The sequence below is a fragment of the Camelina sativa genome, chromosome 2, assembly GCF_000633955.1.
Source record: "Camelina sativa cultivar DH55 chromosome 2, Cs, whole genome shotgun sequence".
NCBI classification, from domain to species: domain Eukaryota; kingdom Viridiplantae; phylum Streptophyta; class Magnoliopsida; order Brassicales; family Brassicaceae; genus Camelina; species Camelina sativa.
The window spans coordinates 15,213,817-15,232,531 of record NC_025686.1 but is presented as its reverse complement, the minus strand read 5'-3'; the positions used below and the strand labels follow the sequence as shown (position 1 = coordinate 15,232,531).

General features: G+C 33.7%; 3 protein-coding genes across 4 annotated transcripts; 2 read left to right on the top strand and 1 right to left on the bottom strand.

Annotated features, from left to right (window-relative positions):
• On the bottom strand, positions 1,081–3,034 carry LOC104725342 (probable UDP-arabinopyranose mutase 4). 2 transcript variants are annotated; one of them, XM_010443987.2, is made up of 3 exons: positions 2,639–3,034; positions 2,296–2,546; positions 1,081–1,833 (listed from the first exon to the last, which is right to left on the bottom strand). In XM_010443987.2, exons 1-3 carry the CDS (start codon positions 2,966–2,968, stop codon positions 1,278–1,280), a joined length of 1,137 nt encoding a protein of 378 aa, XP_010442289.1. In that variant the 5' UTR covers positions 2,969–3,034; the 3' UTR covers positions 1,081–1,277. The 2 variants fall into 2 exon arrangements, with proteins under 2 accessions (XP_010442289.1, XP_010442299.1); XM_010443997.2 differs by having other exon boundaries at positions 1,081–1,824; positions 2,639–3,032.
• Positions 7,319–9,501, top strand: LOC104725333 (heavy metal-associated isoprenylated plant protein 3-like). The gene is made up of 5 exons (XM_010443975.2): positions 7,319–7,433; positions 7,531–7,702; positions 7,802–8,010; positions 8,126–8,207; positions 8,947–9,501. Exons 1-5 carry the CDS (start codon positions 7,425–7,427, stop codon positions 9,339–9,341), a joined length of 867 nt encoding a protein of 288 aa, XP_010442277.1. The 5' UTR covers positions 7,319–7,424; the 3' UTR covers positions 9,342–9,501.
• Positions 16,088–17,396, top strand: LOC104725323 (HVA22-like protein e). Its single transcript, XM_010443963.2, has 5 exons — positions 16,088–16,218; positions 16,411–16,437; positions 16,528–16,650; positions 16,751–16,883; positions 17,160–17,396. The coding sequence occupies exons 1-5, from the start codon at positions 16,172–16,174 to the stop codon at positions 17,178–17,180; spliced, it is 351 nt and encodes a 116-aa protein (XP_010442265.1). The 5' UTR covers positions 16,088–16,171; the 3' UTR covers positions 17,181–17,396.

Here is an 18,715-nt window from a genome sequence, read left to right as displayed (position 1 = left end):
TGTATTCTGATAATCTTAGTTATCTCCAACATATTTCTTAATAAACAAATGTTTTGTTATTTTGACATCACTTAATATATCATTTCAAAACATATTATTGGTAATTTGATATGCTTGTTTTATTCAATTTGGTCAACGAAAATAATTTCGTTGCCTTTACGAAGGCGAATACCACCTGATTTTCCCTTCGAGAATACGTATTCTAATTTGTTTTTAATTACTGAGAGAACACACGTCCTCTGTTCGGTTGGATATATTATTCAATATTTTGAGCATCTAAATGAAAAATTATAAATGGTTTTGAATGATTCTAAATGAATACGAAGACAGTTGTGTAAATTTCGAAGGAAAATATTGCTATAGACTTGGAAAGATTAGTTTACCAATTTTTTTTTATAACCTATAAAATTTATGGTCAAAGATTTACTCTATTCTTTATATAAAAAAAATGTCAAACAACAGTTTTTTGGGTTGCCGTTAAAATCAATACTTAAATAAGGAGACATGTTTTCCACATTTTGTATGAAGTGTATCTCCTTTTGGTTTGGTCAACTCGTGTTTATTCAAAATAACATCGGTACAAGAGAGATCGTAAAGCCTATAAGATAGAATCCATTTGGGAACTGGAAGAGATACATAAAACTAACATTCCAAGAACAACTAAAAATACAAAAAAAAATGCAAACAACTTAAAACTTATTATATAACATAAGATAACAAAAACTACTATTAAAAGTCTTAAGAGGAAACTATAAACCAAACACGTGTACGTTAGGAACATGAAGTGCATCTCTTTTTTTTGTCGTCATGAAGTGCATCTCTAAAAACCGAAAAGTCAATATATGACATATAATTGTTTCCACATCTTTTTAATTCTTTTATTAACTTTTGGACAGATAATATATATCAAGAGAGAAAAAAACACTTCATGCTGTAAAAAAAACCTACCTCATATTACGTCTACCTTAGAAAGACACTCCCAGAGACGGCAATATCAATACGTATTGTTGAGATAAAATTTTATTTCACGTTAAACGACAAAAGTTTGATAGCTAACGGCAAAATCAACGAAGTCATCCATGAAATAAGAAATACGACATTCTTATTCTTCCCATCACGCTCAATACATATCATCAAGTTATTACATAATCACGCACACATCCAAAACGGAGAAAAGTAAAATGCAATATCATATAATAAACTCACATCATTACTTATCCAAAACAAAACATTACTTATTCATGTAGCAACAATAGCATCACACACTATAATCTTCATCATTTGGCCTTGACATCTTTGACACTGCCCTTCTTAACCGGCGGGTTAAGCTCCTCATCGCACGCCTCATTCTTAACCGGCGGGTTAAGTTCCTCCCACGCCTCAATCCAAGTGACCATTGCATCTGCCAAGTTCTCAAAGTAAGGATCCACTTTAGTGAGATTTTCTTTTGTCATCTTCGAAAGTTCCATATAGCATTTAGTTGCGGTGTCAGATTCTTTGGAGAGACGAAGGTTTTGGAAGAAAGGAACCATATCTTCTTGCCAGTGGAGACCCTTGTGCTCTTTCTTCAGGTTCACGAACGGGTTGCTGGCTTTGCTGTGCCACAGATACGGCAAACCGGTCTTGACACCAAAGCCCAAGTGGTCACACACCACCTTGGCTGCCCAACCAGCCCACATGTCATCATACCGGGAAATGGGCTGGCCTTCACCCATAAGGCCGAAGTACATAGCAGGTCCAATAAGCTCTCTGTTGAAAGCAAGATTCATGCCACACATTGGGTACAATACTCCTTTTGGGATTGTCATCACTGCATCAACATATCTGCAAAGACTATTGTAGCATTTATATTCATATAGTAAATACCAATAAAACCTCTAACTGTTTCTTGGATAAACAAATAATGTGTTTTAAAAAAACCATTTGCTATAATATCAACCATAAAAGAAAAATACAGATGAGGGATGGTGGCAAAACAAATCAAACCAAATGAATTATTTTTTTAACATTGAGAATTGGTAAAAAAATCTTTAGACTTGAAAAAATAGGAATCACACCAAATTTCATCCTACCGAATTGAAACAAGTTGATAATTTAATATATACGAAAATAGTTATAATTTAATTAAATTTTTTTTTTTTTGTTTTTTTTTAAGTATTAGTTATCAATTATTTCATCCTATCCAAACCGAGAAACTACAACCAACCCAAAAACAATTATGTTTCTTCTTAGAGAATGTTCAAGACTAATACAAATATAAAGCTGGAAAGGATGTTGAAATTTTTATATTATGACCTGGTGTTACGTTCGCGGGGCTTTACGAGTTGGGTTGGAGCATCGTAATCAGGGATGTTGAGCCAAAGGCCATGAGATATGGCGGTTTGAACACCTTCCCTTAAACTGAAAGGATACCCTCTGACGAAATCAGTTCCATCTCTAAAAGGGTCATAGAGAGTGTTGAAGTAGTGTGGTGTTGAAGGTGTTTCAAGGTTCTTTATGTGCTGAGCTATCACATTGATCTCTTTCCCACTTGGATCCTTTGCCACCTTTTACCGTTTTCAAGAAGAAAAAATGCATGAAGTTGCATGAGTTATAAATCAAAACGTATTATGAATATAGAAATGGAAAAGAGACTTACAAAGCAATCATCGTCAATGGTGTAGATATATTTCTTTTTGGACACCATGAAGCCAAAGCAACGACAACCACCATCCTTGTAGGAGATACAACTAGCTCTTGGACCAAGTATCCTGTTGATATCATTGCGGTTGTAGAGCTCGTAGTCATAACCATCAGGAACTCGGATATTGATCGAAGGGTCTCCATCTTGGACAATGATCAAGTGGTAATGCCTCAAAAATGGTCTCCATTGTTCAAGAAAGTCGAGGCTTCTGATGGTTGGGATCACAATATCCACATCGTCCTTCAAAGGTGCCGCTTCGATCGCTTCGAGGTGGTAGCCAGCCATTTTTGTACTTAAGAGAGTTAAATAGCTCTGTGTGTGAGGTGATTGTTCTTAAGGGGAATGGCTTGAGATATATATATATATAACGGTTCTCAAATTCCTTCATTAATTTCTTTATAAAAAAGTGAATTGATGATCAACTACATTTTCTTCACAATCGTAGTTGTTTGAATATTGCGATCACTAGGAATTATATAGGTTAAATCTCCTTATCTAGAAGATAGAGGACGACGTTCGTTTTAAATGCTCTAAACTATATAGTCTATTTAATATAAATATTCCACCTTTTGTCCTATTGCTTAAAAAACATAGATGTTTCTAAACAGAAGATCAAATATTTTTTTGAGTATAATACAAGTTAGCTATTAACCAAATATCAAAAGACGGATCGGACACTACCTAACTTGCTTATCAGTAACCTGTACGAAATAAATTTCTTTAGATAAACCAACAGATGAAAAACTGCCTTTATTGTACCTTTCTTTACTAGTTAATAAAAGAAAAAATTTAGATACTGATTTGGAATTTCTGAATTAAGTGGAACAACAATAGCTTAAAAGTTGGAAATTGTAGACTTAATGGACCGTTCAGTTGATTCGTTGAACGATTGTTTTTTTTATATATAAATCGTTGAACGATTGTTGAACCACACTATTCAATCATGTCATATGTTTTCAATGATTCTCGACACTAGATAGAAGAAATATTCTTGTGTAAAACATACACGTTTAGTTCTGAAGAAGAGAGATTAACTAAAAATTGTGAACACAATTTCTTTTTTCTCAAGAAAAAGAGAACGTAAATATTTTTTAGGTCCGCTAACTCATTGTATTAGATCGAAAACTCACATTACAACCATCCCACATGGGATTCTTCTGATAAACTCATTAAAAGGTAAACTAATTTCGTCGTGTAGATAAACCGAAAATAACTTCTAGAAAGGAATTTAATTGTTCCCGTGTCACAAGATTAGATGATCTATATAGTCGTCCTAAGTTCCTTAACTAAGCCCACTAAGTTCACAAAGATAGAATCGGTTGGTATTTGCAACTAAAAACACCAACAAGTAATAGTTTAAAGGAGAGAGAGATGAAAGGAACCAAACTGAAACACATGATGAGACTCTCTAGATTCAAAACATCGTGCCATTATAACAAATTATCGCAAAAAAAGTTATTGTTATAATATTTCACTTCTCGATAAAAAGAATTAATTTATGCATGGCCTCTTGTTGGTCTACGTAGGCGGGAGCTTCTTAGGGCATGTGCATCGGTTGTCCTATCGACCGTCCTTCGTAATTAAAAGATTTAATTTAAATGTAAATGTGTTATTTATCGAAGATACGTTCCTTATTATGGGACGTTGTTTATTCCGTCCGTCCGTACATGTGGCAGGCGTTGAGAGAATTTTTTTTTTTGGGTAGGGGAAACGAAGAAATCAAATGTTCGAGATCATTTTCTTGCTGCGACTTTCTCTTTTCTCTCTCTATCTCTCTCGACGGCGACTCGTTTTGCCGGCGAAAGGAACCGGAGATTTCGTCCGACGAATCCATCCGCGGTATCATCTAGAAGATTATCCCCCGGTTTCGAAGTGAAAGGAGGTAATTTTCTTCAGCCGTTAGCGAATTTAGGGTTTCAACTTCTAGGATTCGAAATTCTTTCTCGATTTAGGGTCTGTGATTTGTTATTAGAGTTCGAATTAGGATTCTGGGTTTCGATTTTTTATTCTGATATCGATTTAGGGTTTTTCGGTTGTGTTATCGATTTAGGGTTCTTCGGTTTTGATATCGATTTAGGGTTCTTCGGTTGTGTATATGAATTGTTATACAATATAAGTTTGATCATAAATTCCTTTGGTTGCTTCGGTTGTGTCTTGATTTTAAATTGCTTTGGTTGCTTTGGTTGTGTGTTGATCATAAATTGCTTTGGTTGCTTTGGTTTTGTCTCTAAGATTGTTGCTATTTTGTTTAGATTTTGTTGTTTCTTTAAAGTTAAACTGACTATAGCTTGCATATTGTTTTGGTGGTCATGAGTTTCCTCAGGGTCACTTGAAGACAGCAACACAACACGGGAAGTCACAGAGCAGTTGAGAATCATTGAGTCAAAGGTAAACACTTTGCTTGTTTTGGTTGTGTAATAGTTTTCCTATGCTTTATTTCTGTTAATGCTCGGTTAAAAAATTTATATGAATTGTTATACAATATAAGTTTGATCATAAATTCCTTTGGTTGCTTCGGTTGTGTCTTGATCTTAAATTGCTTTGGTTGCTTTGGTTGTCTTGCAAGCTAGATTCGCCGCTATTAAAAATCCATCTCGTTTATGGGATAAATACAAAATAGCAAATGTTATGAGAGCATGCATAATACTCCATAATATGATTATCGAGGATGAAAGAGGAACATACAGTTACCGAAACATTGTTTCTGAATTTCAACACGGAGAAGATGTGGATCAAACATATACCGTCGGTGCCGCCAGTTTGGGTTCCAATATGAGCACTACGATTACTCGTCTTACAGAAATTCGGGGTAAAAAAGTCCATGAACGGTTAAAAAAAGATTTGATTGAGCATATTTGGACTAACTTTGGACATCTTCCAGATAATGAAGATTAATTAAAAAAAATATATGAATTTAATAAAATGTATGTTTTTATCTTTGATGTTTGTGTGGTTTATGTTTTTTATCTTTCATGTTTTAATGTTTTAATTGTATTTTTTGTTTTTTTCAAGTTTTTGTAAGTTTGTAATTTTCTTATGTTTTTAATGTCAATGTTATATGTTTTATTTAAATTAAAACTTTAATATGTTTTTATATATTTATTTAAATAATTAATTTTTTAATTAAAAATACTATGAAGGACCACACCCTGAAAGACACTAATGCTATACAAAACTTAAGAAACTCTCAAAATATAAATAAAATAATTGAAAGACCAAAACTGTAGGACAACCGATGCATATGCCCTTAGCCGGTTAGCCCCGTCCCTCCTTTAGCGCTCCTTAAATATTCGAAATGTCGGCTATGTATGTGAAGATAAAGTTGTATATCTCATCTCAATTTGTGTATTATAGTACGTTTTTTCTTTTTCTATTTTTTTTAATACAATTGAAAGGTTCAGTTAGGATTCATATAATATACACATTCTTAATATTAAGATTTCTCTAATATCTCAACGGGAAACTGAGGCGATTTCTGACATCGAAAGAATAAAATTTGTAATGGATACAACCTGTCTTCTTATAAAATTCCAAGTCTTTCTGCCAGTACTTAGTATTTACACCCCCGATGTGAGTTTTTACCTATTTTGTGGTCNTGTCATCACTGCATCAACATATCTGCAAAGACTATTGTAGCATTTATATTCATATAGTAAATACCAATAAAACCTCTAACTGTTTCTTGGATAAACAAATAATGTGTTTTAAAAAAACCATTTGCTATAATATCAACCATAAAAGAAAAATACAGATGAGGGATGGTGGCAAAACAAATCAAACCAAATGAATTATTTTTTTAACATTGAGAATTGGTAAAAAAATCTTTAGACTTGAAAAAATAGGAATCACACCAAATTTCATCCTACCGAATTGAAACAAGTTGATAATTTAATATATACGAAAATAGTTATAATTTAATTAAATTTTTTTTTTTTTGTTTTTTTTTAAGTATTAGTTATCAATTATTTCATCCTATCCAAACCGAGAAACTACAACCAACCCAAAAACAATTATGTTTCTTCTTAGAGAATGTTCAAGACTAATACAAATATAAAGCTGGAAAGGATGTTGANTGCCATTTGCAATAATACATTTTATTTGTTACTTAATCAAAGTCTAGGTTGTGCGAAATAGTGGATAAATTATTAGAGGAGTTTAATTTCTTTTTGGCAGAACTCAATAAACCATTCTCAAGTAAAATAGTTGTACTTTTTGACTAGATCTCAATAAATAGTCAAGTATTTGTTCCCCTTTCACGAGATTTTCGTGTTCAATTATAAGAGGTTTCGAAAATGACACAACGTCTAGAAAATTTTGAACTTTTTCTTCATCACATTTTCTCTGTGTTTCAAATCCCTTTCAAATAACGTATTTTACCACCATTAGTCTTTTTAATTTTATGTGAAGCAAACATTCAAGTCCAGCATTAACAAACAACAAAACATTCAAAGCAATGACAACAACAACAACAAAATCTACTATGAATAATAGTAATTGAATGGGACAAAAAAGATAGTAGTAAAAATAGAGTATTTAAATACGAAATACGAAATTGGTAGTAAATGCGCTCTGTCTCTGTGGGGTAAAAGAAAAAATATATATGTGGTGTGTGTAATATATAAACAGATCAAAAGCACCAAATCTGACGGTCCATAGAAAGAAAGAAGGAAAGAAGGAAAAAAAAAAAGCTTTAATAACTGTGCCACTCAACTCTCAAGTCTCAACACTGACACTAAATTCAATGGGAGAGGTTAGTGTAGTGTTGTTTTTCAAACTTTTTCAAAATTTACATAGACAAACACTATTGACTTCTCAAATTCACTTCTCCTTATTTTTGCCATTTTCAGGAAGATAAAAAAATGGAGGAGAAGAAAGCTGAGGAGCCACAAGTGAAACCAGAGGATAAGAAACCTGAAGAAGACGAGAAGAAGAAAGAGCCTCAAGAGATAGTTCTTAAGATTTTTATGCATTGTGAAGGTTGTGCTAAAAAGATCCATAGATGTCTTAAAGGCTTTGAAGGTACCACTATGACTCATTACAGTACTCCTTTAGTTTTTAGTACTTAGAAAATTTTTAAGCTAAGTTTTGGTCTAATGGGAAAATGTGATATATATATAGGAGTGGAGGATGTAACAACTGATTGTAAAACTAGTAAAGTTGTGGTGAAAGGAGAGAAGGCAGATCCATTGAAAGTGTTGGAAAGGTTACAGAGGAAGAGCCACCGTCAAGTGGAGCTTCTCTCGCCGGTTCCGGAGCCTAAACCGGTTCCAAACGAACCGGAGAAAAAGGAGGAGGAGAAGCCTAAACCTGAGGAGAAAAAAGAAGAGGTATTTTTTCTAATTATTGTAAGATTTAGGGGCTTGCTTTGTAATTTGAAGGATATTTATTTGGTTCTGTGTAAATTAACAATAATGTTTTGTGGGCACTGAGAAAAAAAAACAGGTAGTGACAGTGGTGCTGAGTGTTCACATGCATTGTGAAGCATGTGCCATGGAGATTCAAAAGAGAATCATGAGAATGAAAGGTTTGTATTTTTTTTTTCTCCACTCTTCTTGTTTAAATTATTTTCATTTAAATATTATGAATTGGGTACTATTCCTATTAAATCTGAGTTTTAATTCTGAATTTGTGGGACTACACTTAATTGGGACATCAAGTTTTGGACTCTTCTGTATGTCATAAAATGATTCCATTTCTTTATTGTAATTGAACCTGTAAGTGTGTACTATGTAGGTCCTTTTTTAAAAGATAGCAATTTGAAAGAGCATGTGTTTAGTGAATCTTTCATTAGAAAATGAAACTCATTCACCTAAGTTTTGTTATTATAATCATATAGCTTCAACTCTTTCTTCTTTACAAATATTTTTGCTTATTTTGAGTATTTCAAGATTACATAATTCGAATAGGGTTGAATCGAGTCTTAACTTAAGTCAACTACGTTAGTTTTACTTCACCTATTCCCCAAGAATCCCAAAGTTCTATACACTCTGGTTTAATTTTAATTTTTTTTTTTAGTTATAATGTTAGTATATATCCTCTATTAATAAGTTGTACAAGTTTTTGTTTCAGGACATTGTTGTTAATTATGATAGGTAGAAATTTATTGGAATGCTCAAAATTAAGTGGCCAAAAATATTACATTGGGACTAGAGAATTGAAATAAGTGTACATTGCATTTTCTGGATTAATTATGTCTATAATATAGTTATTTTACATTTTCATATAGAAAATAAAGTCAAAACATGTTTATATATGTTATATAGGAGTGGAGTCTGTGGAACCAGATTTTAAGGCATCACAAGTGAGCGTGAAAGGAGTTTTTACACCGGAAAAGCTAGTTGAGTTTGTCTACAAGAGGGTCGGGAAGCACGCCGCAGTTGTCAAGCAAGATCCGCCGCCAAAACCGCCGGAGAAAGAAAAAGAAACCAAAGACAAGGACGAGAAGAAAAAGGAAGATGGGCAACCCAAAGAAGGAAAAGAGGCCAAGGAGGACGGTGGTGCCAAAGGCGATGGCGCTGCGGCCGTGGAGGGGAACAAAGTGGTAGACCTGAAGAAGAATGAGTATCAGTACCAGCCACCAAGGTATCCCGTGGAGATGTTTGCTTATCCACCACAGATATTCAGTGACGAGAACCCCAACGCTTGTACCATTATGTAATAAAATCGTCACTTTGATGGGTTTGTAGGATTTATTTATTTTTACTTTATCTATATGCCGTATTTTAATTTGAATGTACTCTTTTTTTGGTAACTACTAAATTTATTTTGGATACTAGAAAACATGTACTCCCTCCGTTTCATAATATATAATGTTTAGAGATATATTTTTGTTTCATAATATAGGATGTTTCTAACTTTCTATATAATTTTTAGATTAATTTTATATTTTATACTCCCTCTGTATCAGAATAGATAATATTGTAGGATTTTATTTTGTATCAGAATAAATGATTTTTTGTATACTTTTATCAATTAATGCTAAGAAATTGTAAAGTTCAAGAATCATTAAATGAAAATTTAAGAGTTTGATGAAATACTATTGGTTAATAATTATAAAAGTATATTATTATAAATAAATAAAACACTTATTGTTAAATAATAAATGTTTTTCTTGATTCATGTAAAAATCCTAAAACATCATCTATTATGATACAGAGGGAGTATTATGCAGTCTTGTTTATGACTGGCTGAACTTTTTAAAAGTAACTATTTCTTAATATGCATGTTTTGCCTAAAACATCCTATATTTTGAAACGGAGGAAGTATAAGTTTATTTTTTTCGGTTTTCATATATCTTCTCATGTGAAAAGTGAGAGTGGAGTAAGCCCTTTAACAAAAGAAAAGAAAAATGAGAGTGGAGCTACACCTGTGAATTCATACTATTGGAAAATTTCCGACGACCCATCAGTTGGAAAAAGAGTTTAACTTTGACTGTTAAAATTGTTTTGATGAAATTGGATATATCGAAAATTTCTAACTGTTAGAAACTGACAATATTTTTTTACGGTGCCTGTCAAAATATTTTCAACAGAATTTTAGAAAAGTTTTTGATAAAACCATTTCTGCGAAAATTACCAATAGATTAAAAGTTGAGAATTCAACCAAAAAAAACCCAAACTTTCTAGAATTTGTCAAAAAAAAGCATGAATTTCTGGTCTAGCCAAATAAATACTCAACTTTTGTTGATTTTCAAATCTAATAACAAATTTTTCATTAACTTGCCAAATTAGCACGCTGTTTATAAAGTTAACAAAAAATTTAAACGTCATTAACAACACGTTAACTGTTGGGGTTAAATCATAAGACGTCGTTTTTTGAAATTCTTAATTTTTTTTTTAAATGCATCACCAAGGGTCGAACTCAAGTTCTAGGCGTACAAAAGAGGATTATACCACTGAACCAACAAAAACTTTCAAACTATAGTGCAACATACTTGGTTTTATTATATGAGTACACGGATTTAAAAAAAAAAAAAATCAGAGTTTATCGACTTTACCATATTTTGTCGCCGAGAGAGAGAAGAAAACCGCAGCATAGAGCAAACAGGTCAACTTTTTTTTTTAACCTCCAAGTCAAAGATTATCCAGATCTATTCGATTCAAAATCGATGGCTAAGACAAGGAGTAACGTTGTTGAAGGAAGTCCTCCTGGTTGGAATTTGTGTCCGTCAAAGAAGAGAGTAGGTGAACCGAAACGATCTTCTCAGAAGCGTTCGACGAAACGTAAGCTAATGGTGGATTCAAAGACAATTGATATGGATCCTCCTGGTGACAGAGATGAGATGGATCCTCCTAGTGACAGAGATGAGATGGATCCTCCAAGTGACAATGATGATGATGGTTATGGTGGCATTGCGGAAGAAACATGTAGAGATTTAAGTGTGTTTTTCAGAGAGGATGGTAGGAACGATGATTGTGAAGTTGACGAAGACATTGGGGATGTATACGCCTAGGATGAGGAGAAAATCCCGGATCCTTTGTCATCAGACGAGGAGAATGAAGAGGAAATGAGACCTTCAGAAGTTTACCGAGAAGATGTTGATCTAGAGGATCTGCTTCAATTGGGAAAGACATTCTTTGATGCTGCTGATTTCAAACATGCTTGCTTAGATACACATTGAAAACCAGGTAAAATCTTATATTTTATGTCTGTTTTGCCTTAGATGTTTGTACAAGTAATGGTTTAAAGTTAGAAGAAACTGTGTATGTTAGGTACAACATCAAGTTCTATCGTTGCAGTAGTTTAAAGATGGGTGCAAAGTGTGCTGCGACAATGAGAGAAGATGAGGATCCATGTCCTTGGAAGATCTACTGTTCTTATGAGAAGAAGAAACAGAAATTACAGATCAAGACATATGTGAATGTCCATCGGTGTGAGATATCAGGTCAGTCCAAGATGTTAAATCGTTCAGCTATTGCAGACCTGTTCTCAGAGAGGTTGAGGCTGAATCCAAAACTCAAACCATTGGAGATTCAAGGAGAGATCCTAAGGGAGTATCACTTGGAAGCAAAGGAAAATTCATGTATCAAAGCAAAGACAAAGGTTATAAAAGAAAGAAGAAAAACCCATGAAGCTCACTTTGATCGAATATGGGATTATCAAGCAGAAGTTTTAAAGAAAAATCCAGGCTCCACTTTTGAAATTGAAACAATCCCAAGACCTACAGTTGGAAGCAAGCAGAGGTTCTATAGGCTCTATATATGCTTCCATGCACAAAAAGAATCTTGGAAAAAGACTTGTAGGCGAGTGATAGGATTAGATGGAGCTTTTCTAAAATGGGATATTAAGGGACAGTTGTTGGCCGCGGTTGGGAGAGATGGAGACAATAGGATTGTTCCTATTGCTTGGGCAGTTGTAGAGGTAGAGAATGATACCAACTGGGATTGGTTGTCAAATATTTAACAGCTGATTTGGGCTTAGGATATAGGAAGGGCTATGTTCTTACCTCTGACAAACAAAAGGTGAACTGTTTACTGCTTGATAAATATCTAGAAGTGTTTACCTATTGTTTCTAATATGTTTTTCAATGTACTTGTAGGGTTTGGTGAAAGTAATAACCACGGTTCTTCCAGAAGCAGAGCATAGGCAGTGTTGCAGACACATATATGAGAACTGGAGGAAAGGTGGGAAGGATTTGAGGTTACAAAAACTATTTTGGTACATTGCAAAGAGCTACACACCGGGTCAGTATAATCACTACAGGCACACTAAAGGAATACAACCCATGTTCATTTAACTCTCTTGTTCTCACCAAACCGGAGACATGGTCTAGAGCATTCTTCAGGTTAGGCTCTTATTGCAATGATAATCTCAATAATCTGAGTGAGTCCTTCAATAAGACCATCAGAGAAGCTAGGAAGAAACCTTTGCTAGACATGTTAGAAGATATTAGGCAACAATGCATGACCAGGAATTATAGTAGGTCTAAGTTAGCAAAGGATTTAAAGACAAGGTTTACCAAGAAGACACACATGGAGTTAGATAGAGTTGAGAAGAAGTCAAAACCATGACGCTTGCGTTGGGCAATAGGGCCAGAGACAGAAGTTGAGTACAAAGATAATACATATGTTGTGAATATGGAAGAACAAACATGTGCTTGTCGAAGATGGCAAATGAATGGAAGTCCTTGTATTCATGCTGCTGAGGTCATCCTTGGATTGAGGAAGAAGCTGTCTGAATATGTTTTTGATTGTTATACAATAATCAGGTGGCGTGAGACTTACATTACTGGCATCAAACCTATGAATGGGATAATGGAGTGGCCTCAAACCAATAGATTAGGTGTGATTCCACCACCTAATCGAACTGGTAATCCTGGTAGGCCTAGAAACTATGATAGGATGAAGTCTAAGCATGAAACAGGTTCTAAGACCAAGTTAAGCCGTGCAAACAGAATCATCACATGCTCAAACTGCAAAGAGGAAGGGCATAACAAGACAACATGTTCGAATCAAACTGTTGAAATTCCACCTAAGAAACCAAAAGGAAGACCAAAGAAGAATCATGTTAGTGTATGACTAGTTTCATAGCTATTTGATTGTGTTTGTTGTTTCATAGTTATTTAATTGTGTTTGTTGTTTCATTTTGTTTTAGAGACTTCAATTTGATGCGTCACAATTCTCCTTTCCACAAGATCAGTCCTCCCAAGCTCAGTCCTCACAAGCTCAATCCTCACTTTCCTCAAGATGGGACCAAAGTTAACAATACCAAGCCTCACAAGCAAGCGGATGGGGTAGTTGGTTATCCTAGATGGCATAAGCTCAACCCTGTTTTATGTTCTGTTATTTAGTCCATTTTAAGTTGTAGGTTTTTGTTAGTTAATTTTCAGATTTTGGAACTAAGTTGCAGGTTTGGTTTGAACAATTCTAAGTTTTGGTTTGAACAATTCTAAGCTTTGGTTTTGTAAGTGAATAGAAATTGCAGTATCTCTTTATTTTAGTCGGTTAGTTTGCAGGTTTTTGTTAGTTAATTTCCAGATTTTGGTACTAAATTGCACGTTTAATCTGAACAATTTTAAGTTCTGGAAAAAAGTACAAATCGAGAGAAATTAGTTTCAACAGAAAAATCAATCGAGTAGATCTATGTCATCTGTAAATTGAAGGTTGAAAAGAAAAGAAAAAATTGACCTGCTTGCTCTACGCCAAGGTTTTCTTCTCTCTCGACGTTGATAAACTCTGATTTTTTTTTCTTTTTTCTTTTAAATCCGTGTACTCATATAATTAAACCAAGTATGTTGCACGAAAGTTTTCGCTGGTTCACTGGTATAATCCTCCTTTATGTACTCCCAAAACTTGAGTTCAACCCTTGGTGATGCATTTAAAAAAAAAAAAATTAAGAATTTCAAAACGACGTTGTATGATTTAACCCCAACAGTTAATGTGTTGTTAATGACATTTAATTTTTCTGTTAACTTTATAAACAGCACTAGAGTAGGACTCGCGGTACACCGCATGGCAAAATCATTTATAACTAAAATATTTATATTATAATTTGTATATGTTGGTTAAATATGTTATAATTATATAATAATTGTTAAATAAAGCATATAATACCGCAATATAATTATTCTTTTACATAATATTTATTTAATCAATTTAATTAGATATGTCTATTCTCTGATACCGACAGTATTAACAAAATAATGAAATAATGTTTTACACGTGTAACACCGAATCAGTGATATTTTTTAATTTATATAAATATCGATAAAACCCATCCCGCTATATAACCCTGTCCTGAGATATTTTAACTCACACTATATCATCTTAATTTTTAATATTTCTTGTGTATCTACGGTATAATATTTATCATTTTTAACTTTTTAAAAGTTTTAAATATTTTTCATATTTAACCTTTTAAAAATATTTAAAATAAAGAACTGGAATAAATCAAATAAAAAATTTTAAAGTTTGAATGCATGATAAATTAAGCTTTCTACTCATTTGTATTCGGAATTATTTTGGTCTCTTTTATAGTATGACTCTGAACTATTGCCCAATTTTTTTTAGACGATGTGGGATATTGTACCCGTATTTTTTATTCATCTATTGAGTAATATATGTCAGTTTTTAAAATTTTGTATTACATCATATGCAGGAAAAAATCACAATTTTTATTAACTAAATATATTATAGAATAATTCAAGATAATTTAAATATAAATTCAAATAAAAATGAAAAGAAATCATATATTTATGTTTGAATGAAGTAGAAAGATTTCTTTATTTTTTTAAATCTTACCTATAAATAATTTTAAAGTTTTAGTAACTAATATTAAAGTCAATGCATTAAATGTAAAAACTTTCCAAAAAATATTTTTGAGCAAAAACTGCTGCAAAAATACTAGTATAAATGCTAATGTGGCAAGTCAATGAAAAGTTTGTTATTATATTTAAAAATCAATAAAAGTTAAGTATTTATTTGGTTAGACCAGGAAGTCATATTTTTTTGGCAAATTCTAGAAAGTTTGGATTTTTTTTGGTTGAATTCTCGTTAAAAGTTTACTGGTAATACCATGTATAGCATTTATAATTGAACCAAAACAATTTAATGGCAAAAAATCAATAATTATCTGATTTTCACAGAAATGGTTTTTGGTTCAATTGCTGATATTGAACCAAAACAATATAATGGTAAAAAATCAATATACCATTAATATATATGATTTTATCACTGTTTATTAAATATTTGTGAAATCTTCATATAAAATTTAAATATAGAGGATTTTTATTTTATTATCCTTACTATAAATCTATATAGTTTTGGTAAGAAAATAAAGATACATGTATATAATTATATTTTCTTGTTTCTTGGATAAAATTGAGTTAAAGACAAAATAAGATTTGTTATGTTGATAAATTGAATCAATATATATATATATAAACTATACTTGGCACATTTATAATAGTTATGTGTTTTTTTTTTCTTGATTAACTTAGGTATACTATTTTTTTCTTTCTTAATGGGTAATTAAAGGAAAATAAATAAAAGGAAAGCATGGAAAATCACAATAAAGAGAATCACACCGACATCTGGCCTCTATTGGCCGGTGACATGTCGGACACGCTCAAGTTAGAATCCGATACTCTCTGTCTCTTTCACTCCCACGTGTCCGGTATATTACTCATCAAAACTAATCCCACACAAACCGAGCCAGAATAGCTAAACCAGACTATCTGATTTGGCTCTCATCAACCGGCATTACGGTTATAGCAAGCCAAATGCGAAAGTAGACAAGACTAAAAAATCAAAAACTAGATTTATCGGTTCGGTATGTGAAATAACGATACCAAATTGTCCCGGTTCAGACTTGAACCAAATTGTGCAAAACCGTTTTGAATGTCCAAACCAGGACAGTTTAATATATATAAATAAGAAGATCTCTCTGGTGGTCTTGTTTCAGAAAACAAAGAGCATTTCGAAACTTCTTTCAAGACTTCTTTCCATTTGATTGATTTGGATTTTTGTTGTGTTGTTCATCTTCTTAAAAATGACAAAACTATCGACATCTCTCTCTGCTCTTCATTCTCTCGCTGGGTATATTTATTCATTCGTCTCCTCTTCTATATAATTTTTTTTTTTTGTTTTTCTCTATCTTATTTAGTTTCCTTCAATCTATCGTTTGATTATGTTTTGATTAAAATTATTTTGAGGATCTCAGTTTCAGTATTCATTATATAATATTGTGTGATTTTGTGTTTTTTTTTTTCTTGGGACGATTATACGCAGACCCGTGGTGATGCTGCTTTATCCCTTGTAAGTAATTTCCTATCGTTTTCTAATATACATTTTTTTGTTTGGTGTTATCGTAAAGTTTTAATTTGATTGTTTATGATATTGGTAAAGATATGCGTCGGTTCTAGCAATAGAGAGCCCATCAAAAGTAGATGACGAACAATGGCTTGCATATTGGATTCTCTACTCTTTCCTTACCCTCTCGGAACTCATCCTTCAATCTCTCCTAGAGTGGTAACATTAATCATATCGTATCTATGTTTTATTTCTTGTGGTCATGGTAATATTATTAAAATAGAGAAAAATGGGTGAAAATATCTTGAATAATTTATAGGATACCGATATGGTACACGGCGAAGTTAGTGTTCGTGGCATGGTTGGTTCTGCCACAGTTTAGAGGGGCTGCTTTCATATATAACAGGGTCGTGAGGGAACAATTCAAGAAGTACGGCATCCTCAAACCTAAGGTCATATCCTTCTCATCATTTTCCCTTTTCCTTTGATGACCAAAGTGTGAAATACACTTGATTAAAAGTTGTTATAGTGGGATTAAAGTCCTTGTGCGGGCCAAACCTTGTCCTTAACAGGTTGGCCCGTAGGATGACCGGTTCAATCCCCAAATCTTGGCTGGTTTTTTCATCGATGGACTTGTTGGGTTTCTTATATAGTAAACTAAGAAGTATAGTATTTACTATTTACTAGTCATTTTCTTTTGTTTTTATATTTTGGTGTTTGGAATATAGGTAGGGCACCAGGCTGAGTGAAGTCAAAAAGAGGAAGGGGCATAAAGCGGCTTCACTGTTGGTGCCTCCAAGTTTCTAACCTTTTATGCTTTTTTTTTCTTTCTTTTGTCTTATTTCTCTTTTGGTTTACGGAAAAAATGGGTTCAGACTTCAGACTATGAATTCTTATGAGCTATTTCCTACTTCAGTGTATGTGAAAATTAAAGACCTTTCATCCAACGTTAATTAAAAATGTTATTTTAAGAGATATATATGTTTACATGTCATTGACGGAACAGGGAAGATGCATAAAAATGAAGAAAAACAAATTGTAATCTTATGAGAAAATAATAATGGTTTATGGCGAATGTTAACTACAAAATCAAGCAGAAAGAAATGAGTTATCAAATTGAAAATTTGTCACACATCATATAAAATACATAATATCAAAATAAAATAAAAGATGTTAACAAAACTTGTAAACTATTCATGCAATTTTAAAATATATAATTAATACATACTTGGAATCTATTGGTGAGACGCATGTTGCTTGAAAGTTGATAACACTCTCGTATCGTCTGCGTATAGGCATCTTGTGTTGCCACTTCTTCATCTTTCGGAAACAAAAAAATACAATTCTGACATTCCCGCCATTGTTGAAATATTATTGTAGTATTGCATCAAAGTCACCAAAATTAAGACCTAGAAGATGAGAAATACAATTGAAGTTGAATTTTTAAACATACTTTTTTTTTCTCTCTCTAAAATATTTTTCTCTCCCTTCTCTTTAAAAACAACAACCTTCAAATTTAGGGTTCTTGCCTCTTCGGTTAACTCTTCCGGCTCCGGAGAGGGCGTCTCTTCTCTTTGTTCCTTCTGTCATCGCCTTCTCTTCCGGTGAGGTGGTCCTCCGTCTTCGTCTGGTTACTCGGGTTGGTGGCTTCCGGTAAGTTTCCCGGCGCGTGAAGCCAAGATTCCTCTGGTGGCGGCTGCTGGTGAAGGCTCGGTGCAGTTTCTTGAGGGCGGCATCGAATCCGTGGTTTGAGCTAGCGGATCTGGTATGGAATCTTAGTGTGTCGGTCTTTTTCTTCCGGGGGGTTTGGTGGCTTTAGATGAGTGGTGAGGGTTCTCACTCCAGCCGAGATGCTGCTTTGCGGGATGGGTTTGGTTTCGATTGACAGGTAAGGAGGGCGGCACTTTCATGTAGGCTTTGGATCTGCAAGAGGAAGACAGAGGTGGGTGGTTCTCTACTCCGGCAGCTGAGGTGTGGTTGGCTCCCAATCGATGCGATTGTGGCTTCGTTTTGGCGGATTGGGAAACTCCTGATCAAGTCACGGTGACTCGTGGTGGAGTTTCTCGGGGCTCATCCGCCAAATCCAAGCTGCGGTTTGCGGTGGAAGTCGGCTGGGAGTCAGGAGGGTTGAGCTGCGTTGTCCTGGTGGTTAACCATGGAGGTTGGCAACTTCTGGGCACTCGTGGGTTTCCGGGATACGAAGGATGGTTTGAGCCACCATCGTTTGTCAACCGCCACGAGATTTGTCTCCACCGGACCGGATTGAAGAGTTTCAACCTAAAAG